This window comes from Giraffa tippelskirchi, chromosome 4, assembly GCF_054371585.1.
Source record: "Giraffa tippelskirchi isolate mGirTip1 chromosome 4, T2T-mGirTip1v1.2.pri, whole genome shotgun sequence".
NCBI classification, from domain to species: Eukaryota; Metazoa; Chordata; class Mammalia; order Artiodactyla; family Giraffidae; genus Giraffa; species Giraffa tippelskirchi.
Window position 1 is genome coordinate 7,434,562 of NC_137278.1, and position 23,082 is coordinate 7,457,643.

Genomic DNA, 23,082 nt, shown 5'->3' on the forward strand with positions numbered 1-23,082 from the left:
TGTCCTCACAGAAGAGGGAAAAAAAATCAGTCACCTCCTCGAGGTTCCATAACTGGCAAGTGGCCACGCAGGGACTGTAGCCCAGGTTAGTCTACTTCCCGAAACTTCCCAAGTGATAGCTTTGGTCCACAAGCCAGGTTTTAGATTGAGGCTTGCAGCTGGGCCCAGAACTCTCTGATTAGGTCCCAAGGAGGCCAGAGGCCACCCCACCCGGGGCTTCAGGAAAGGCTCTAACCCAGTGATCAACTCAGGCAGCTGGTAAATGGAGGTGAGGGGTGGGGGCCAAGACCTGGGTAGAAGGAAGACCCGAGTGTCCACCCAGTAGCCCCCCTCCACTCTGGGCCCCTGGCCAAGGGAGGCAGAGCAATGCTCTGAGAGCTGGTTAGTCCTTGGGCTCGGAAGGTATACCCACGCAGTTGTGTATAAACAGTATTTTAATATTTGTATAAATAGACCACAGTATTACCAAAAACTGCAAGAACAGAGTGTGGAAAAACAGATTCTCAAACCCGTGAACACAGCCTCCTGGCTGCAAGTGACATTGGCTCCCCGCCTCTCCCCTAGCCAGGGACAAGTGCTGTGGGGAATGCTTGAAGGAAAGGAATACACCTCTTTAGGGGCATTTTGAACGTGAGACGGTGAGCGGAGCAGACTCAACGGCTCCCCACCCCTGCTGCTGACCTCTTGATCTGTTACAAAAATAACGCCGGGGCAGTGGCTGGAGTCGTGGTGACTCGGGAGGGTGATGAGCTGCTCTCGGGTCCGGAGAGGCCGTCTGCCAGCAGTACCCCTGCTCCCCAGGTGTGCCGTACAGGCTGGTGCAGAGTGTAGGCGGCAGTGGGCCGGTGCCCTATCTTTGCACGTGTCGGACAAAGGCCTGCACCAGCTGGATCAGCGGCTCCTGACTCTCAGGGCTGACCTTGGAGAGAGAGGTGGACTTGCCCTGAGGCGAGGGAAGGACGCCAGCAGCAGGGGAACTGGGGGCTCCCCGGCGGAAGTAGCGGGAGAGGCTGGAGAGTAGAGTGCTCTGCAAGAGAAAAAGCACCCAATGAGGCCCTGTGGCCCCCCTCTCAGGGTGGCCCCAGGCAGTGGGGGGCCGGGACCCCTGGGTCCCCCCGACAGGCAGGGCCCTCCACTCCTCCTACCAACTCTGAGCTGAGCTCCTGCTTCATCCGCTGCTTGTCCCGGGGGTGCACGGCCGGGTCCCGAAGGTAACGCATCGCCTGGGAGATGAGCAGGTAGAAGCAGTTCTCCATGGTGAACATCAGGAGCGACCTGGAGCAGGGGGCGGATGTGGGCCGTGTGCATGAAGCGGCGGATCCAGGAGAGCCAGCCCAAGATCACCCCAGCCCCCAACCAAGGTCCAGGAGGGCCTTCTCACTTCAGAGTTCTGGTCCCTTCCGCTTGTGTGCTGAGCCCCACAGCCTGGGTGAGAGGCTCCTTTTTCTTGTCCAGCTGGAGGAAGAGAAACGGGGGTTAAAAAAAATGTAGTAACAACTCCAACTCACTGAGACCTTCCCATTTCACAGGACCTCCGCTAGGCAATTTTATCAGTTACTCGTTAGCTCTCACTAGCTCTTACAGGTCAGCTCAGGCTGGATACACAGGCCCAAGGCCGTGGTTAGGCAGTGGAAAGCTGGGGGGAAGGCTTGGGGTGAGGGGCCAGACAATACCCGACTTACCTCTCCAAGCATGTTCAGGGCCACATTCACGGTGGCCAGAAGAGTCCCGAAGGACGGGGCCCCTTCAGAGTCAAAAGTGGGAGTGGTGAAGCTCAGGGCAAACAGGAAGCTGTACTCAGCAAGGTCCAGGGACTGCAAAGCAAGACAAGACTGATGGAGGGCAAGATCCCCAGGCACCTCTGGGCGCAGAGCGGAGCCCCAATGGCTCCATGGAGGATGGGGGTGTGGGGCGGGGTACCTGATCCAGCAGGACCTGGCAGACGTCGGGGGTGAAGCGGCGCAGGGCGGCCAGGGTCCTGCTGAGGATCCTCAGGAGGCCGTACTGGACGGTGCGCAAGGCCCGCTGCTCTGAGGCCTCTGTGTCCGGAGCGGGCTGCTTGGAGGAGCAGGAGGGGGCAGCCGGGGCAGCTGTGGGTGGCCGCTGAGCTCGGGGGGCGACGGCTGAGGGGATGCCCTCCCCATTTTTGTTCTGGCGGGGGGACAGAGAGCTGGAGCACGGAGGAGCTGGGGCGAGGCCACCCGGGGCAGGGCGTGGCGGGGGCTGGGTTACCTGCAAGTAGTGCTGCAGCATCTTGCGGCTGTGTAGGAGGGAGGTGCAGGCCTGGCACAGGTAGCCGAGGTTCACCTGCAGTGAACCGGGGAGGGTGAGGGGGATCCGCGGGGCGGCCCCGGCCAGCTGACCAGAACCACCCAGAGGGGCGCTACCAGAAACCATACACTTCTCCCGCGTCCCCCGCACCTCCCTGCGTCCTCCAGCCCCAAACCTCACAGCCACCAAGCACGCTCAACCAGACTCTTGGGTCAACAGATGCCAGGACGGTTTCCAAGACCCAGCTAGATAGCAAGCATGCTATAAAGTCCTAAGTAAATAAATAAGATGGGGACAGTTTTCCCCTCTTATAGAAGGAGAAAAGGGTGAGATGAAAGAGAGAAAAAGTGACCTGGCCAAGGTCACACAACCACAGGCCTGACTCCAGAGCCTGTGTTCCTTCCCTGCCTGCTCCTCCAGCTGGTCCCTAGTTTCAGTCCTGCACTAAGGGATGTGAACCAGGGTCTACGCCACAGAGCCCAGGTTCTCACCCTGTAAGGCTGCCCTTTGCTATGGAGGCAAAACGTCGCTGCAGAGGAAGCAAGGTGAACCCAAACCTGTGCCACCAAAGAAAACAGCCACATTCCAGGAACTAGCCTGCCCTTTACGCCCTGCCCCGTTCTCCCTGAACCTCTCCCCAGATCCTCCAAAAAGCTGGTCTCAGGCCCCACCTGGACATCCCGCATGAGCTGAGGCAGGTGGAAGTGCCACTCCTTCCTGAAGCTGGAGAGCTGCAGGAGGAAGCCCACGGTGTGGTCCGCCTCCTCCAGGCACGCCAGACTCTGCACCGTCCTCACCGCGTTGAGGCACTGGGGGGGCACAGGGAAGGGTAGAGTGACTCAGCCCTGCCGTGTCTGCTCCGGCCCTCCCGCAGGAAGGGGAGTGCTGGGCCCACAAACGCTGAGGCGACAGCATGACAGGTGGCTGGATGAAGAGGCTTCTGTCTGAGCTGATCCCAGACCGTTCCCCTTCCTCCGTGGGGCCTGTCAGCCCAGCAGTCCTCACGGCACCTCAGAAGTGGGAGCACCCACACTCAGTCCTGAAGAGCCCAGACGCCCTTGAACCCCAAGTCCTGACCCCAAAGATGCCAGCAGCTCCTCACCTGTAAGGTCCGCTCCTGGTGAACCCCCACGAAGTCCAGGGCCTCAGTCAGGAAGTTGTAGCGGAGGGTTTTGAGGAGCCGCTCCATCAAGGACATGGAGAGACGGTAGACGCCGGGCCAAGAGGGGGCATCCAGGGACTTCCGAGAGGTGCCGGGTGTCTGAGACACAAACAGCAGACAGGATCACGACATGGGCCCAGGAACCAACTGATAGGGACCTTGGGGCCTCCCTGCAACCCAGCAGCTAAGGAAGTCTGGCTCCTTCGAGGAGAAAAGCCCCTGGAAGGGGCGCCAGCAGGGTGAGAGGGGGTCCGAGGTCAGGCGTTACGCGGAAAGAGCACCAGACGGAGATACGAGAAGCCGAGGCTCCAGGTTCAGGCTGGGCACTAACTAGCTGCGTGAGCTTCTCTTGCTAGCAGTCAGTGCAGGGGTGGGGAAGCTTCTGTACTCTCGGTGCCTTAATTAGGCCTCTCAAGAAAGCAACTTCCAGGCCCAGTGACAGCACCAAGGGGCCTGGGGAGGCGGGGCAGGCCCCTGACACTCACCTGTACTGTCCCGTTGGTGCTGAGTTGGTACACGCTCAGGAGAGGCAAACAAATGCTCTGGGTGATGCCAGCTCCGGCCACGGCCGTGGCTCCCTGCGAGGGAAAGATGCAGGATGAAACGGACGCTGTCACTGCAGCCACCCACCCCAGGACGGGGTGGGAGGTCTCAGGCTGGGAGAGCCCCAGGCAGCGTCAGCACCCACCAGCACAAGCCCAGCCAACCCCTCTGCCTGCCGCCTACCTGCTGGGTGCGGGCCAGGGTGAGGAGCAGGTGCAGCGCCGCCTCAGTGAAGTGCAAGTTCTGCTTCACGCGGAGGCTCACCTCCAGGGTAGTGAAGAGGGTCGGCAGGATGGGGAGCCGGCGGGTCACCTGCAGCCACGAGTCCCCGTCCTCATCCACCTCACACAGTTCCTTGGCCAGATGCAGGCCCAGGACACACACCTGCTGGGCCCAGGGGCAGAGATGGTGAGAGGAAAGGAGGCGGTACCGGGGGAGGAGGAGAGGAACAGGTCACCCACGCCACGTGGGGTCAAAGTGAGCTCCCCTCTAACTGCACGATCGCTCTCACCTCCTAAATGGCCCCTCCTTCTCTCCAGACCAGTGGCTTTTCACACTTAATGGCCATGAGCCACCTAGAGTAACCCATACTGCGCTGCAGTATACGCATACTTACATGTTTTCATTAAAGAGTACCTACCCTTATCCTCTGCAAAGCAAGCTGGTATTTTCTTCTACATTTTATTCTACTTCGTTTAGAAAATGCTGGTTATAACCAAATGAGCCCAAGATCCATAAATAGGTCCTGACCCACAGTTTGAAAAACACTGTTCTATGCTACGAATACATCCAGGAGGCTTTCTAACATACAAATCTCATCATTTTTCTCCCTTACTTAAAATCCTTAAATGGTTTCCTGTTTCACTTAGCACCCAGAATAAAGACCCCGACAAGGCTGCTGGTCAATCAGCCGCTGCTCTCCAGGCCTCACTTGACCCTGGCTCACACCACGTGACTCACCCACAGCTCAGCACATGCGGTTCTCACCACTCAACTCCCCCTGCTCCCGCGGCCTGCCAGCACTACCAATGCCCAAGTCACTGCTGAAAGGGTGCTTTCTCTCCGAATCCCTAGATGAGGTGAGAACCCCACGGGGCACTCTCTCCCTGTGTTTCACCCCTACAACACTTGCCACGATGGAATTCTGACACATCTCTGCACAATCTGGTTTATTAACTTTCCCTATCAGGCTGTGACTGTCTTGGTCACTCATCACCTCTGGGCCTGGCCCAGAGCAGGCAGCAGTGCACAACTGGGGATGCGAGTGGGAAGGACACACCGATTCCCAGGGCGCCCCCCTCACCCCGTCCCGCTGGTCCTTATGCCGGAGCCGGGAGCAGTCATCAGTCTCCATGCTGTCCTTGTCCTCGGTGGCACTGCCCGCCGCCAGGCTGTGGCGGGTCTGGTCGAAAAGTGCGATCACCTCTTCCTGAAGGGTCTCGCAAACGTTCAGCACCAGCTGGGAGTACTGGGGGATGTCATTCACTGCCAAGGATACAGGAAGGGACTCTGTCATGCTACCCAACGTGTCTGTCTCAGGCAGGCGGCTACAAGCGTAGGGTGCTAACAGGAAGTGCGTCAGCCAGCGGGAGGGGAGGAGATAAAGTTTTCCTGAAGACGAGAGTCCCAGCCTGAAAACACAAGCTTCAGAGGAACAACCCCAGCTCTGACGTGGAAGAAGTCTTGCCCCTCACTCCTTCCCGCCCCTCACCTCTCATCTCCTTCATCTGCAGCACCGTGATGAACGCCGAGAACACCTTGGCCTTGGTCTTCTCCATGAGCTGCTGGTCTGCCTGCAGCACTCCCTCCAGGATCTCCGTCAGGGGCCCGAGGATTTCATCCACAGAACCTAACTCTCTAGACACAGTGCAGAGTGGAGAGGGCGGTGGAACACACTTCACAGAAAGGCCACACATGGCCTCACAGAAAGGCCCACACACGCTGCCCTCAGGATGCCTGTGGGGCAGCAGCCTCTCACCAGAGGTCTGCTTCAGTCCCCAAACCCAAGGTGGGGCCAGTGAGGAGGGTGGAAGAGGCTGCCCCTCCTGGCCAGGCTCACCTCTTCCACTGCCGGAGGAGAATAAGCAGCAGGGTGCACATCATGGAGCCGAGGCGGAGGCAGTTCACGGAGGCGGGGACAAGGAGCTGAGGGGAGACAGCACAGTCAGCTTCCTGTGGGCTGACACCCCGGGAAGCTGGGAGCACTGTACACAGGCTCCTGCAGCCCCAAGCCTCTCTCTCCCGGCAGCGAGCTCACGGGGGTGGGCACAGGGAAGAGGCCAGGGGCTGGCCCGGCAATAGCAGACCTCCACCTGGCACTACAGCCTCAGGCTGCCTGAGTGATCTGACCACTCACTGTAAGCGGCTACAGGCTTAGGAGCTGCTATTTGACTGCAGAGGCCATCTCCCTGGGAGGAACGGGAACTCTCCCAGACACACTTACTAACGCCTTGGTCCCCTCGAGCACGTCAAGAAAGAGCTGGCGACGCACTGCAGAGTCCGTCAGGTGCGTTATCTCTGCCTGCAAAGGGACAGGAAGGAAATGTCAGAAGGAAAACCTCCCAGACTTCAGAAGCCAAGACAGACAGGGTCCTCTGTCAGGCCACTGTCTCCTTGGTTAAAATGAGACTCAAGGGCCCTGATGTTTCCAGGTCCTCCTTAGCCATGGTCAGAACCAAGAAGCCCAGGTTCATCTCCTCCCCAACAACATCCTTCCTCTGCTCAGACCTTTGAGGCTTCCCAGTGCAACCCTTCTGGAAACATCAACTCCTCCACGAGGCCTGGGCACCCCCGAGGATCTGGTCCACCTGATTTTGGTATCATCCCTACCGAGCTCAATCGACTTCAACCCTACTGGCCCCCTTCCTCCTCCGTGAAAAGGCTGAGCTCTTCCCACTTCTGGGCCTCTGTACCTGTGACTCTGACTGCCCAGAGCATCATCTAGATGGCTCCTCGCACACTCGGGCCTCAGTGTGAATAGTACCTCCTTAGAGGGCCTCCTGACTACTCCCACCCTCCTTTAGCATTCCCTACCATAGCATCCGAGTTATTTCCTTCAACATGAAATATCACAATCCCGAACTATATTCCTTTGTAAACTTGTTTACAATATGCCTCTCTCATGGGCCACCCTACGTGAGATCAAAGACCATTATCTGCCTTATTCACTGCTGTATTCCAGTGCCTAGCATACAGTAAGCAGTCCATTAATATCTATTAAATGGATGAAAAAGTGATCAATATCCTGGACAAAACCAAAATCGGTTTCCTAGGGGAAAAGATGTTAGTGGGATTTTCAGAGCTGCAATTAAGAACTGCTGCCTGTTCGGACCTAAAAGGTGACACATAAATTCTCCAGAGACAACTGAGCCTTTTGGTGTATACCAGGGGTCCAAAACCACCATGTCACAGCCCACCTCCAAAGCTGTGGACAGTCAGGCACTAGGGAACAAGTCATGGAAGATGTAAGAGTGTGCCTGGAACAAAGGGTATCTGTTAAGCTGAAGTTATAAAGTGAAGATACTCATTTGGATTCCCTAGGGCAAAACGCGTCAATATCAAGTCCTTACTATACAGCAAGATGTTGTCAAAGCACACACAAAAGAAAAGCCAAGGAAAAATGCAAATTCTTCCCAAACATCAACTCGCTAAAAACCTCTGCAGTGTGTCTACATGCTCTGTAGACACACTGCAGAGACAACGGCCTCTGTTCTTTTTCTAAGAACACCAGGGAATGCAGTTTCTAGAGCCAATGAAAACCACTGTTCTCTAGAGGGTGTTGCTGCAGCCATTACAGCCTCCTGCTGACCAGTCAACAAATATATTTACCTAGCGTCCCCAGGGCACACAGAGTGAGGCAATTATCCATGTGTATGAGAGGTGGAAGACAGAAGGGGTCCCCAAGACCTAGCTAGGTCCGCAAAGGCAGCTACGGGAGGCTTTTATGAACAGCTGAAGGGATTTAAATAATGCCTTCTCTGCACTTTCCTTAAGGGCCCCTTGCTGGCCAAAAAGCATTCAAGCACCCCACATTTGGCACAGAACCTATTACATTTTAGCTCTCGGAGAAAAACCCTTATCATTCTTTAGCCCAAGGGGCTGTATCTGCTAAGCACCCCAGCATATCGTTGCTAGGATACCAAAGCCAAAACTCGCCCCAGGAGGTTCTTACGTGACTGGTGGCAATGATGAGAAACATCCTCCAGGCGGAGACCAGCATCTGATACTCTACCAGGGAGGTGCAGCTGCTGCCCTCTGTGTCGGCCATATGAACTGCCAAGGACTTGACATACCCCGACCAGTAGGCAAAGCGCTTCTCGCTGGAAAATTTCTTGAGTGTATCTTTTAATGACTGGTCTAATGAGCCCCTAGGGTGTCAGAAGAAAAACAAAACCTATGGTTAGGTCTGAAAAGCAGATGGGAGTGTGACGGGCACTGACCCTTGTTGAGGCAGAGAAAGCAACCTCACATGGGCTTAAAGGCAGACGGCTCCGGATCAGCTCCAATGTGTGGGGCTCACACTTCTTGCTCAACATAATGGGTTAGGCTGAGGCCTTTTCCAGGGTTCCTTCTCCATAAAATCCCGAGCACAAGGAGTTTGCTTCACAATCACTCTTTCTGACAATCATAAATGCCATCAATGGACTGGCCAGGGACACGGATCGGTGGCCCTCCAGAAATGGCTCCAAACCAGCTCTCTCCTTCGCCTGGGCTCAGGTAGCCACGCCCTTAGCAGTACACTCCATAGGTCCCCCCGCCACAAACCTCTGATTAAAGTCTCAAAAGGGCAAAGGACTCACTTAACTACATAGTATATCTCCAAGCAAATTATCTTCATGATTAGGGCACAGGTTTCCAGGATGCTGGGCTGTGGAGGGGAGAGCAGAGCCGTGAGAACCTCTCCCCTAGGGCCCTTCCCTCCCACATGGGACAGAGCAGGGAGTGGCACTAGCAACCAAGAAAGCACGTTCCCTAGTGAGTGGGCATCTAACTTGCAAGAGCAGAAGCGTCAGGTCCACCGTGTCTCCAAGCGAGTGGGGACCACAGAGCCAGCAACAGAGCAGGGCATGCCACCCTCCTTCCCAAAGCAAGACCTCAAAGGAGAGGAGACAAATGCTTCTCTGAGAAAGAAGTTTCAGGTGAAGAAAACGTGCTGGTCGTTTAGTCAAGTGGGGGTAGACATTTTCCACAGCCCAGTCTCACTCAGCCCAGCCTTCACTCCCAGGGCCTCTCCGCCATTGTCCCTCCGTTCACCACTCACCTCGGATGTTTCCGAGGGAGGAGAAAGCGTACCAAATAGTGGACTCGTTAGATTTTCCCAAAACTTGGGTCTGAAAAGAAAATAAATGTCAGAAATCACACCTTCTCTCATACAGTCCTTTTTCTCCTCTTTCCACCTCCCCTTGGTGGTCACCTTTCCACATTTTCTCAGTTCCAACCCTAACATCTGCTGCATAGGTCACCTGTTTCTATTATAATACATAAACAGAAAGGGGTTCCATGGAGAAAACAGGGACCCAGAATAAAGTGTGTTCCATTCAGTTCAATGGCTCGAGCAAGCCACCCTCATCTGACTCTGCTGTTTCTTGTGAACAGTGGTTTCGGGGGTTGGCAGAAGGCAGGAGCTTGAAAGGTGGGAACTCTAAAGTAAACACCTCAGAGTAAAGATGGCACCTGCTGGGGCAGCTTTAAAAAGAGAGTAACTCCCACACACTGACCCAAGCACGAAGCACTTTTAAGCACGATCTGTCACAACAAACCTCTCAGAACGATTGCTCCCTCATCTTACAGACAAGGACACGTACTCAGGAAACTAAGTAATTTCTGGAGTCAGACTCACTTGGTTCTCAGGACCAGCATGGCACTGTCCCGCCGGTCCTGCCACAGGGCGTGCAAAAAGGCGATGGCCGCCCGGTGCAGCAGTGGGGGACACCAGTAGCGGTCCTGCTGCTGGGATCCGATCAGCTCCAGCACCGCGTGGAGACAGCTCCACACCCCAAGGCTGAATTCCTGCAGAGGGGCAGTGACAGCTCAGGCCCACAGCTTCCGCCTACAGCCGGACCCGTAGCGTCCAGCACCCACCTCCCAGGGGCCATCTCCCAGCTTCATCCCAGGTGCAGGCTCACCTTGGAGCCATCGCTGCCATCCTTCACCTCCAGATTCAGAAATAGTTCAATGAGGCCTGGCTGCGTCTCTACGGCAACCGTGAGGAATTCCAGAATCATGACTTTGATGCGCATATCCTCAATCTTGCTCTGCAGTCGGGTTAGGAAGGCATCTCGGATGGCAGCCGCATCACTGCCCAGGCAGGCATACACTGACATGGGGGCCACCTGAGGGAGACCGGGACACACAGGTAGACCTCCACCTCCAGAAAAATCGCAACAGGCATCTGCAGAAAGGTGCTGAAGAACTCTTGGAAAATGCCAGAGAGGGAAACATCCAGATGGACAGGTCTGGGCCAAAAGGGACATCACACCAAACTACAGCAAAAGATGCCCCATGATTGCCAGAGAAAATACTAATCAACATAAAAAGATGCATAACCTCTCTCACGGTTAAATAAATGTAAAGTTTTTAAAAACAGATAACACTGATTTGCCCATTAGGTTAGCACAGATTTAAAAAACTGATGAAGTCACTGTGGCAAGGATATGAGACTTAGATTTTAGGAGGATAAACTCTTACATCCTTTCTGGAGGCTAATTTCAAAATACTAAAAATTTAAATGTTCGTTAATATCTAACTAATTTTTAGGAATTGTAAACAAAAGTTTACAGAGTTCTGTGAATAGGAATGTTCACTACAGCACTATTTAACAGTAAGACAGAAAATAGCCTAAATAAATTAGGACCCATCCATGCTATGGCATGCCACACAAGCATTAGAGAATGAGGTAGATCCCAATGTGCCTACATGGCAAGGCTGTAGGATATGGTGTTAAGGGAAGAAAGCTAGTCACAAAGCAGTACGTATCGTGGAATTTTGCTTTTGAAAAGAACAAAAGCTCACACTAAACATCCTTTAATACATAAGCATGGATAAAAAGAAACCTGGAGCAATGCGTACCAATCTGCTTACAGGAATTCTTAGAATGAGGAGATAATAGAGGAGACCTTAATTTTCTGTAAAAGTTTATCTGTAACATTTAAGTAAGTATTTTAAAATGAGTATGTGTGTCTTTTATAACCAGGAAAAAAAAAAGTGTGTGTGAGTGAGTGTGTTTCTATGGCTACATCACTTTAAAAGTCCAAGTCAGTTACATCTCTTAGGAGAAAGACTGTTCTCAAGCACAAAGTCAGTTTTCTGGGGCTTTGACTTGTTAGGTGGGATCCTACCGTGGCCAGACGTTTTAGCAGCTGGATGGCAAGACGAGGCAGAGCTGGGTCGTGTTTGTGGTAGATGTATTTGGCAAGAACAGCAATAAGGTTGTTCCCATGGGCACCTGAGGAAGTGCAAGAAACAGTTCAGACACCAAAGTATGCCTAATTCAAGCTCTCAGGAGAGGTTTCTGTTCAGAAAGCTCACATACATGAAGGAATTTACTCTCGAGTACTTGGAGGGCCCAAGCGGATGCAGGTGGCCCTATCATTCTCTTTCTTCAGTAGCCCAGGGGACAGGCAGGATTGGGGGTAAATAGCTCAATCCAATACATTAAGAGCAGCATTAGACACATTTTTAAGAAAATAGTCTTTTAACAAACAGGTTAGGAAAAAGACATCACATTATATATAACATGGCACTAAATGCAAAAAATCATAAAAATCCCAAAATGATATACCTAGAAAAAGGTCATAGATGTTGTCCAAATGCCTACTTGAAAATGAGGAAACTGGGTCCCAAAGAGATTAAATGAGTAGTTTAAACATGACTTCATTCGCAACACATGTGCTCTCATGAATTAGATTCCAGAGAGTAATAACAGTCAACGCTAACTAGGTATCAGGTTTTACAGGTAGCAATTGAATGTTCACTATGATCTTACAAGGTAGATATTGCGACTATCCCCATTTTATAAATGAGAAATCTGAGGCACAGTTGTTAAAATAAGGTGCCCAAGGTCAAAGCTGGCTGGAGCCAGAATTTTAACCTGAACATGTATTCTTTACTATTATTCTATCACCACTAGGAGGCAGACATGAAGTATGATACAGTCTTATTTCTAAGTCCAACTGGCAATCATTATCAAATTTCCTCAAAGAGTTCATCAGAAAATACTGTTGACCTCTAAAACACAGCCTGCAGTATGTACTTATGGGCAGAAATGCTGCTGATTAGAAGAAAATACATACCATGCTGTGTAAGAGCCTGTTCCAGAGGGGATACCACATTAGAAGGCGGTTTCAGTCGAATGACATTGTTGGTGACGGAGAATGCCAGTTTCACTGTCTTGATCAGCAGCTGGCCCTGGCCCTGGCCCTCTGCCCCATCGCTAGGGTGCCAAATGGAAACCAAAGTTGATTCAGACAACATGACTTCATTTGCAACACATGTGCTCTCATGAATTAGATTCCAACAACAACCCCAGAGTTCAACAGCTTCTTTTAGAGGCCCCAGTCCAAACTATGAGAGAGGAGGCGCAATCAACTCCCTTTGCTATGTGCCAGCCTACACAGCAGCTAGTAGGTTATACAAAGGCTACATCCTAGGAAGAATAAGGTTGTCTTTCTTACACTCCAGTTCTTACAACATGCAGGCACGATAAAGATACATGGGGGAAGGTGGAGAAGAAGGCCTACCTGCGGGGCTGAGCAGCCATGACCATGTCGATGGTGTCCACACCGATGCCCATGATGTTGATTACTGTCTGTCCTGCTTCCGTGTAGGCCAGGCTGCAGATGCAAAGAGACTGCAGGCTGGGGGTATGACTGGAAGACAGACACATTCCGAGTTACCGGGGAGCCACCAAATTTATTACTGGAAGTAAAGGGTATTGTCCAAATCTAACCAATTGGACATCAGTGATACAAATCAGCTCTCTACCATTCTGATTCCTTTCCTTAAACAGACACTGAGAATCTATCTAAATATCCGTCAATTAATGAAAATGCCTACTGAAACGAATCACAATTAATCCATAGAGTGGAATGCATGGAACCACTAAAACAAGACAGATCTGTATGTAGTGGCATGGAAATAAAATTACAGAAGAGTAAGTACAAACAAAGGAAAAAAAACCTAGAAGATACATGTTAACTTGTTAATAGCCATCTCTGGGAAATAGGTTTATGAAGGGCATCTTGCCCTATTTCTCTATGAACATACACAGCTTTTGTAAAGATCATAAAAAGCGTGCATATAATTTCACTGGGAACAACCTTGTTTCCACTCCTTTGCTCTTCTCTCTTCAAAGGGATAAAGGAGAAACAGGCTGGTGAAAGGCAAAAAAGAACCCCAAGAGCACTGAGCTCTGGGCCCAACCAAGCTGAGTTCTCTGGAAGAACGAGCCAGCTGTGCACAGCAGAAGCCCGAGTCTTCCCTTGCAGAGTGGCAGCGTCTCAAAGTACCAAGTGCTAGCAATCTCCCCCCTCCTACCTGCTGTGCAGGTCTGTCTCATGGCACAGGTTCAGTATTGAATGAATCAGCTCCAGGATCAGGCAACCTGGACTCCAGAAAAGACACAGTAGTGATGTGACCTCGTGTGATGACCCTTATCCCAAGAAAGAAGGTGTCCAGGGAGCCTCCCATCTTTGCTGCCCACGCTCTCCTTACCAATCTGTTCTCTCACACCATGGGAGTTGTAGCGCCACTTGTGGTAACTTGGCAGCATCTCCTTCAGCACAAACATGACACAGGGCACCAGCCCTTGGCTCTGGGTACTACCAAGCTGCCCCTACAAGAAACCTTGCCGTGAGGGCATATGCTACTTAAGGATAAGTCACTTTATCACTAGAGATTTAACTCTAAGATCACAGATCCAAAAGAAATCTGGGCAAACCTTGGCTATCAGTGGGAGAAAAAAAAAAAGAAACATCAGAATACTCTAGTTCAACTGAATCCAAGTCATAGGTTTCCCTAGAATAGAGAAAGGGACTAAAAAGACAATGTGACAATATCACAAAAGGCACCCACAAGAAAGAGAAAGATGAAGGCTAAACCTGAGCAGAAGAGAGGTCCATCTTAAACACAGAGGATACAGGACTGTTGACAATGGAAAAATCCAGGTTCACCGTCATGATCACCAACCACCCTCTAAACTCTATCCCATCACTCAAATATCAGAAAGGAGACCTGACACTCAAAATTCTTTGTTCTAATATTACTTGTTACCATCAGCTTCCTTATCTTAAAAGTGAGACTTCTTTATATAAACATATCTACTTCCCTGTCTCTACACAGAACCGTTTATATTTAGTGTTCATTGACTGATTCTTGCGGGCAGCAAGTGTGCTGAGCGTTCTTCATGTGGGGCCCTCTCAACAACTCTATGAGGTAGAGATCATTTATCATCGCAGTTCAGAGAGGTGCTAAGAAATACAATACTCGTCCAAACACCTAGTAAGTGGCCAACCTGAAAGGTAAACCTAATGTTGACCCCCAAATCCATGCTGCACAAGTATTTTTTAACCAGAGCTGAGATTCGTTACTGGATTGTGAGACCAGCTTGTCAGAAAACGTCAGAATGCACTGTGCACAGCACACGTTGTACCACACTGTGCGTCTCCACTTTGTGCGCTTAGTCGCTCAGTCGTGTCCGACTCGTGCGACCCCATAGACTAGCCCGCCAGGCTCCTCTGTCCATGGGATTCTCCAGGCAAGAATCCTGGAGTGGGTTGCCGTTCACTTCTACAGGGGATCTTCCTGACCCAGGGATCGAACCTGGGTCTTCTGCATCACAAGCAGATTCTTTACTGACTGAGCTTTGAGGGAAGCCCCAACCCCACTTTAGAAATAAACATACGATGTGTATACTGGGACATGATGAAATGTGTACATATTATCCTGGGCTTTGTCAGAAATAACTTTATGAAGTCACTGCATTATGCTGTATGGACTCTGAGTATCAAATCAGTTAACAAAGATGAAGCATCTACTATAAAGTCAGGCACAATAGTCAGGACACAGAGACTGCTATCACTGTAACGTCAGGACAATCGTTACACTTGCAAACAAATGACTACAGTAGCGGGACATAGGAAAACGATATCAGATGCTTCTATCTGATGCGATTTTACCTTGACAAGAGTGGTGATCAAGCGCAGAAAGGCAATAGTGACCCCATACTCGCCCTGGGGCTGTTCACTATTCATCAAGAGGTTTCCGTACCCACCAGCATTCATCCCCTCAGCACTGGGAAAAAACAGAGGGACAAAGGGGAAAAAATGATAGGACGCTTTCAATAAACTGTAATGATTCCTGTTATTGTCTAGATGACTTGGGCATAAAATGGAAAAGCTCTGCAAAGGAATTAATCAAATCTAGGCTACTTATTAACAAGGGGAAGCATTAAGGACTTTACTGATATACAACCTCAAAAGTGAAAAATCAAATAAACGTGAAGCAAGCATGTTTGTCTTATAAGCAAGAGAGAGCAAGGAGAGAATGCTCAGGCAGTAAGATGGAGCCGGTGTATTAATCACTGGTCCATTAGTAAGCTCAAGTGGCCATGAAACAGAAAGCACAGAGTGACCTCGGCTTAAAAAGGGGAAGTTGAGCCTCTGGATCCAGACACCCCTGGATTCTCTAGACTAGAAAGTTAATTTCCACATACCTAAGGTGGTTGCTGCTGGATGAGAAATATCTCTCTCCCTCAGCTTTAAAGACTGAGCCATCAGTGCTCGCCTAAGGAAAGAGCCACTGTGCCCCAAGTCCCATCACCTCCTTCGCCTCATCCTGACTCATTTCTCGTGAGAGGACTGAAAAGGCAAGCAGCAGAATGCACAGGCACAGAGAAGCACCTTTAAAACTAATGAAGCTAGCTGAGATCTGAAATGTAAGTGACACTCCCCAGGAATACACTCTACCCCAAGACCTGGCTCACCTGATCATCTGACTCATGTTGGAGACCTGGTGGGCCACAAAAGGCAAGAAGCCTGTGTGAAGAAGATCAGTCCAGACCTGGGGAGGGAAAAGAAGAGTCGAGTGTTTATGGTGTGTCTTCAGGTATATGCCATGCATGACATTTTTTGGTTGTCAGAAAGACTGTGTCTCACCTTTGCTGGGTTCCGGGCAGCCAAAACGGTCAAGCAATTGACGCAAGAAGCAATGACATCTACAGGTGGGGAGATCACTGTCGTTAACCTGGTTGGAGAACAGTGCACTGTACTCAGTAAAATGAATAAAGTGACTTGTTACATCACAAATATTTTCTAGTCCTCTCTCCCCAGGTCCCTCCCGGCAGCAGGGAATGAAAACAGGAAATCCCTCTGCTATGGACAGATATCACACCAGGGCTTCCCACCGTGGGCTGCACGCAGCCTCTGACCCAGTGGGAGGGACCAGATACTGACCGTTGCAGCAGCATGTAGATGCGGGACGTGATGGGCAGGAGGCAGTCTGCTATCGACAGGTCTGTACTGATGACCTTATGGACCAGGTCAATGATGGGTTTGACCCGCTGGCAGTGCTGAATCACATCTGAGGGAAAAAGTTGTGATCTCAATGAAAACTCCTTTAAGATCACTGAATAGTCTCTGAGACCCAGATAAATGATGCTAATCACAATCTGGATGGTTCTGAATCTTATCTTGAAACTCTGTCTTCCGAATCCTCTAACCATGTCCATTTTTCTTCCCATAGTGATCACTCTCTGAGCCGAGCTCACCTGCAGTGGAAACGACATGCAGCAGCATTTCAATCTCACAGGTGAAGAGGGTCCAACTGCTATACGAGTATTCCCAGCGCACCAGGTAGGCCCTATCGTCTAGCATCACTTGCCCCACAGTGCCTTGAGGTATGCGAAGGTTGGTCTGACCCCCTAAAGAAGAAAGAGAAATTAGTCTAATACGAAGAGAAGACTCCTATGACAGCAATATCTAATCACAGAGATGTACAGACTCTCTTCCTAGTACCCACTACTGTTATAGCTCTTTGCATTAAAAAGGAACAAAAACAAAAAGTCTCAACTGTCATAGGGGAAGTGAGTCTTTCCGTGTGTCTGAAAAACAATCGCGTGCAGAGTGCAGTTCTCCACTCACACAATGACTATAGGAAGACCACCTTGGAGGACAGAAGGTGCCCAGGTCACCGGGTAAGTCACTAAGGATGCAGAGACTAGAAGAGTAAGGCTGTGCCTTCCACATTTTATTCCTTGAGCACGTGGAATATACAAGAGCTTACAACTGTTAAGAGGTTACTCTCACACGCTGCCAGCAGGAAAGGAAATTGCTGTTTTTCTACAACTTAATTCGACACAATCCATTCAAAAATTTTCTACCATTTTTCTCAAATTGTGGTAAAAAAATACGTAAAATTTACCATTTTAACCATTTCTAAGTTGTCGGGCCAGTGGCATTACGTACATTCACATGGTTATGCAACCTTCACTACCATCAACTCAAAGATCTGTTTTCATCATGCAAATCTGCAATTCTGTACCCATTAACCTGTAATCTCCATTATCCCAGCCCCCAGCCCCTGTCAACCACCCTTCTATTTTCTGAAACCATAAATCTAACTACTCTAAGTACCTCATATGCATGGAATCATACAGTATTTATCCTTTCTGGACTGTCCTATTTCATTTAGTATCATGTGTTCAAGGTTCACCCACATTATATTTAGCATGTGTCAGAATTCCTTTTCTCTTTAAGGCTGAATAATATTCCAAATTTTGGCTTGTAAGAAAACTTGGTGTCTTACCTATATTTACTGCATTTTAGAAAATCCATTTCATTTGTCAGTGGACATGTATTTAAAAATTTTATTGTATACACCCTTTTACCCAACAATCCCACTTTAGGGATTGTATATACTAAAAAGTAAAAGCACCAGGATATAAAGGTATATGTCCCCAGAGAAGCATTGTTTCTAGTGGCAAAAACCTGACATAGCCTATATGTCCTTTAAAAGGTGAAAGATAAAAAAATATGGAACATCAAGAATAATTATATAGTTATTAAAAAGAATGAGTCAGATCCACATGTAATAAAATCAATTTGTAGAATGAATCTGTGAGAGAATACAGAAATGTGTAAAAGGACACACACCAAACTCTTCACATTAATTATCTGATGGAGACAGGTCTGAATAGAGATTAACTGTTCAAAATGTAGCTCTGCACTGTTTCCCTTGTTATAATGAACAAGCATTATTTTTTGAAGTGAAACAATCAAATGATGTAAAACAGTAAGAAACCAGTAATTTATCAGCAAATCAACAAGCACAGTGGAGGAGAGGATCCACTTTAAAGGCACCTGCCATGAAATATTAAAACGGCAGTAAGATCAACACAGACGCTGTCGAAGAGGCTACTGAAGCAGGGTCGTCTGTCTCTCTCACCTAGAGGGTAAAGGAGTTTGGGTGTTTGCCTCCGCCAAAGGGTTCCATCTTCATGGGAGATCACATCATGGGGCTTGTGCTTATAGAATTCATTGTAGAAAGACATCTTATCCAAGAAACTATACACCTGCCAACACATAGGAAAAAAACACGAAAGCGCTACACATTTACTGAGGGACACTTAAGGGGCCTCCCATCTGCTTTTCTGCTCTTTTAGCCAGACTGTGTATGTACTGACTCTCAAACTTCCTATAAAGCCATCCCTAGGACTCGTCTGAGACTTGCCTCAGCACTCCTTGTGAAGTTAAATCCTTCTTATTCTTTAACACCCAACTCAAGGCCCCTCTCACTCCACAGAGAGCTGTCTCTCCTGAACAGTATGGTCTTGACCACTCAAATGACATAAGTTACATACCACCTGGCTTTATGGTTCTTATTTAGTCACTAGGTCGTGTACAACTCCTTGCGACCTCATGGACTATAGTCCACCAGGCACCTCTGTCCATGGGATTTCCCAGGCAAGAATATTAGAGCGGGTTGCCATTTTCTTCTCCAGGGGATCTTCGTGACGCAGGGATCAAACCCTATCCCCTGCATTGGCAAGCAGATTCTTTACTGCTGAGCCGCCAGGGAAGCCCACCTAGCTTTATTACTTAATTCTTATATCCATTATCCTCTTCAAACTAGATATTAAGGAACTTTACATTTTGTCTTACTCCCACAATTTTATAGCACTGAGGAACTATCTTTGGCATTTTTCATTCAACTGCAGACTAATTCTTGCCAAGGCAGTGGAATTGCAACGTGAAAAGCAGAAAGGATTTCTAAAAAACGTCTCCCATTCTATTTAGGCATCTAACTGAACAACCTACCTTCTTAGCAGTAGACTTCCCTGATACAAGAGCTCGAAGCAATTGCAGGAGTGGGGAGAGGAGATGGGGAAACATTCCACATACACTGTCCAGAATGATCCCAAGACCAGAGGTTGGTTCCTATGGCAGAAGGGAGAAGTCACTGACCTTCATATTATCCAGAAATTAACACATCTCTGAATTGCCCAGCAACCATCAGAAAATGTAAAATTAATCCTTTTCTTTAGGTAGACGGCACTTCTCTAATAATTTAAAACTTTTATGTTAAACATCCAGTGAAAAAGGCTTCAACAGCTGACTGAGTGAGACCCTGAAAAGAGACTACTGCTGCCTCCAGTGACCTCTGCTAGGCATCCTCGCCACAGGAAAACACTATTTAGCTGTACATGATCTGCTTCCACTGATATGAAGAGCACCCACAGCCTGTCAGCAGTTAGCGCCACACATGAGCATCACATCCTAATCTGCATTTTGTTTCCCACCACCTCAGGAGAAAGAGGGTACAATACACAGGCAAATCATTCAGGCCATAGTTCAAAGAAAAACAAGATTTATTCATCACCTGGGCCTTGAGGCTTGAGGCTGCTGTCAATGCTAAGACTAAATACCAGTGAGAAACTGGTCTCTCCAAAGCCGAATCCTTACCCTAACCTGTAACAGTACTCTGAAAATTTCTAAGACAGTTACAATCACCCAATGATATGTTCAGGTGTTATAGTACTACTGGTGCCTGAGACTCTGGATGTGAAAAAAAGACTTGGTGGGTAGGAGAGAGGACACACCGGTGAATAATGTGGACTAGGGACTCATGTCAGATAGAACTACATCTTGATCCTATCTAGCAGTGGTGACTAGCTCGGGCAAGTAACTTCACATCTCTGAGCATCACATTTCCCCACACAAAAGACTGGATGATATTATCTAATTTATCAATTTTTGTATAGATTACATGAGAAAACAGACTTAAAAGCTTAGTATAAGAACTAAAACAAATTCTGCTACAGAGAACACCATAGCAGGACTCCCTCTGACATACTTACTGTTCCCCAGAACAGTTCTGGGAGAGAAGGGTCTGCCAGGACTTCACATGCTGTGTCAATTACATCCTGTTGAGGAGGGAAGACGAAAATGGCTTATTTTTCCTGGTTTAACCAGTCTTTTTTTTTTTTTAGCTGCATTCTATTGAAATAAAAATATGAATAATACCTTCATATAGCATGTCAGAAAGAATTCTGGGATTAAAAAGTAAGGAACTGTAAGATATAAAGCAAATTAACCTTTCTGAACTTCAAATTCTAACCGGGTGAAAACATTACCTGCTTCACAATGTTGTCCTAAGGATTAAATGAGATCATGTACCGGGAAACATACTGCAAACGTTTCAATGCATGTGAATGTGAGGTACTACTAGGCCCAGCTTAGCTGAACCATCCCTCCATCCACTCTGTCCATGGAAAAATTATCTTTTACAAAAGCGGTCCCTGGTGCCATAAAAGTCTGGGATGCTGCTCTAGGGAACTAATGGATGGAGACGATGATGTGGTTTCTGGCTACCATAATTAACAGCACAGCTACAGACTAAAAGAAATCTGACATATATATCAACCAATAATATATGGATCTAATTTATTCAGATCCTAATACAAACTTATGATAAACTTAATGACATTCACATCTAGAAATTTGAGTCCTACCTTATCTGAAGATACGTTTTTCTAGATATGATAAAGGTTTTGAAGCTTTACTAAAATATTCGTATTAAGTAAATACTGTCTGGGATTCGCTACAAAATAACCAAGGAGGTGGGAGGGAGGTTCAAGAGGGAAGGGATATATGTATACCTATGGCTGACTCATGCTGCTGTGTGGCAGAAACCATAATATTGTAAAGTATTTATCCTCCTTAAAAAAAGTAACCAAGGGGGGAAGGGGCAGAAATGATTATAATCAGCTGTGTATTGATAATTTGGAAGCTGGTGATGGATCATGAGGGTTCATTATACAAATCTGTCTCCTTCAGTATATCTTTAAAATATTTCATTTTTTAAAAATACTGCACAAGAATATTTATTAGCATCCACGGATGTTTGGGGCAAATGCACTACAGAGTAAAAAGTTAGGTTGTAGAACGGTATATAATTTGTGATTACATTTCTAAAGAACTATTATATTTTTACATTTGGAAGGGAATATATCAAAATGTTAACATAGGTTATCCTGTGTGGTGAGCTTATAGTTTTTTCTTTTTATCAGCACTTTCTCACTTTTTATTCATTAATATGCACCATTTTATAATACAGTAAGTGAAAAACAGCAATAAATAGCAAATTATGCTTGAAGTGAATGGGTCTGTGTTGTATCAGCTCCAAAGGAGTATTTTAGGAAGAAGACTGCAAGCTGGGCAGTGCAGACAGTCTCATGAAAGCCAGACACTGACCTGCTGATTCCCCAGGGTGTGCAGCTCCAGTGAGGTCAGGACAAAGGAAAGGAGTCCATAGACACACATGCACGCAGTACTGGTGGTACACTGTGACAACAAAGGAGTCAGGGGTGATTCTGAGCAACAACACTCTTCTCTAGGTTCGGCATAATCTCATCACATTAATGCAGCCTCTCTAAACAAATGGGAAGAGAACCTGAGGCTTCACAATTTTCCTAATTTAGTCCCAAAATCAGGAAGACAAAGGAAGAAAGGAGAAAGCAGGAGCTACACACATTACAACACAGTCAAGAACATCAAAAGGGAACCCTTTTCAAAACGATCAAAGTTTTCATACGGAAGAAAACCACCTCCAGCCTACAAAAAGGATAGAGTCTCTATGTGCTGGTATGAATGAAGCAGCTGCCTCAACTGTCACTGAGATAAATCAACCAGTGCCAACAAGTTGGCTAAGGTTTCATTCAGGATGTCAAAACAAGCTGATTAAACCATGCCGCTCAAACTAAGCCCCAACACAAGACTCAAAGAGAATTTCTAATTCATCCCGTTACAGTTGAATGAATAAGCCCTCTCAAAAGATTTATCCAGTCACTATGACCAAAGTTGTAAGAGATATTTAGCGGCACAGCATAACACAATGGCAAAGGGTCAGACAGAGTAGGTTCAAGCGGGACCCACCAACTGCCAATTCATTGTTCCTGGGGGCAAACACCATCCCTTCTCAGTTTCAATTTCCTAACATGTAAAACAGGGTAACAATTCCCAATACACCGAAGTGTTGTGAGGATGAAACAAGATCCTGTGCAGAAAGTGCTGAGAACAATGTCTACCACAGTAAAGGCTCTATAAAGGTTACAAAATTATCATCGTTATCCCCGTCACTGACAATCATTATTACTATAATAATGATTCATCAACGAGCATCCACCCTGCTCTCTGCCCGCTCGCACGCTCACGTCATTTCCCCCACTGGCCAGCGAGCGGAGCAGTCGGGTCAAGTACTGAAAGACGTTCAGTTGGATGGCTGTCCCCCCTATCTTCCGGACCACACTGCTTGTCTCTTCTGGATTCAGGGTGTGACGGAGGAGGGCCCATGCCAATAGCACTGGGGCATGATGCGGAATGTCCCCAAAGGTCAACATCAAACGGTCCATATCCTAATAAAAAAAAGATACAACATCCGTGTCACTTAACACAAAGGGTCAAGACCCTCACAGAGGATCTTTCACCATGCTTAATAAGTCTTCCATCTATCTACAGTGGCCCCTCTCTCCCATTCTAACATTTTTACTCTCCCCAAGCCCCCGGCCACTTCATTAATAAGACCCCTCAATTACTCTTCCTTTACCCGCAATT

The 23,082-nt window shown here is 48.3% G+C and overlaps 1 protein-coding gene across 6 annotated transcripts in view; it reads right to left on the reverse strand.

The window, feature by feature from the left end:
- Positions 1-416: 416 nt before the first annotated feature.
- Positions 417-23,082, reverse strand: part of NUP188 (nucleoporin 188) — a 45,321-nt gene continuing 22,655 nt past the window's right edge. The window contains exons 11-45 of one of the 6 annotated variants that reach the window (XM_081586844.1): positions 22,683-22,883; positions 21,724-21,813; positions 20,328-20,393; positions 19,288-19,407; positions 18,416-18,542; positions 16,740-16,892; positions 16,426-16,552; positions 16,129-16,216; positions 15,957-16,033; positions 15,151-15,265; positions 13,688-13,808; positions 13,511-13,577; positions 12,715-12,843; positions 12,268-12,407; positions 11,314-11,420; positions 10,102-10,308; positions 9,816-9,985; positions 9,237-9,306; positions 8,968-9,069; positions 8,776-8,843; positions 8,148-8,343; positions 6,420-6,497; positions 6,036-6,121; positions 5,688-5,833; positions 5,280-5,461; positions 4,160-4,360; positions 3,919-4,011; positions 3,374-3,532; positions 2,943-3,080; positions 2,233-2,307; positions 1,921-2,151; positions 1,683-1,814; positions 1,382-1,455; positions 1,146-1,275; positions 417-1,027 (exon numbers count right to left, since the gene is read on the reverse strand). In XM_081586844.1, coding sequence (XP_081442970.1) covers positions 851-1,027; positions 1,146-1,275; positions 1,382-1,455; positions 1,683-1,814; positions 1,921-2,151; positions 2,233-2,307; positions 2,943-3,080; positions 3,374-3,532; positions 3,919-4,011; positions 4,160-4,360; positions 5,280-5,461; positions 5,688-5,833; positions 6,036-6,121; positions 6,420-6,497; positions 8,148-8,343; positions 8,776-8,843; positions 8,968-9,069; positions 9,237-9,306; positions 9,816-9,985; positions 10,102-10,308; positions 11,314-11,420; positions 12,268-12,407; positions 12,715-12,843; positions 13,511-13,577; positions 13,688-13,808; positions 15,151-15,265; positions 15,957-16,033; positions 16,129-16,216; positions 16,426-16,552; positions 16,740-16,892; positions 18,416-18,542; positions 19,288-19,407; positions 20,328-20,393; positions 21,724-21,813; positions 22,683-22,883 — 4,443 coding nt within the window. In that variant the 3' untranslated portion in view covers positions 417-850. Of the gene's footprint in view, positions 1,028-1,145; positions 1,276-1,381; positions 1,456-1,682; positions 1,815-1,920; positions 2,152-2,232; positions 2,308-2,942; positions 3,081-3,373; positions 3,533-3,918; positions 4,012-4,159; positions 4,364-5,279; positions 5,462-5,687; positions 5,834-6,035; positions 6,122-6,419; positions 6,498-8,147; positions 8,344-8,775; positions 8,844-8,967; positions 9,070-9,236; positions 9,307-9,815; positions 9,986-10,101; positions 10,309-11,313; positions 11,421-12,267; positions 12,408-12,714; positions 12,844-13,510; positions 13,578-13,687; positions 13,809-15,150; positions 15,266-15,956; positions 16,034-16,128; positions 16,217-16,425; positions 16,553-16,739; positions 16,893-18,415; positions 18,543-19,287; positions 19,408-20,327; positions 20,394-21,723; positions 21,814-22,682; positions 22,915-23,082 lie in introns of all 6 variants that reach the window. The other 5 variants (XM_081586843.1, XM_081586847.1, XM_081586846.1 and 2 more) reach the window with 5 other exon arrangements.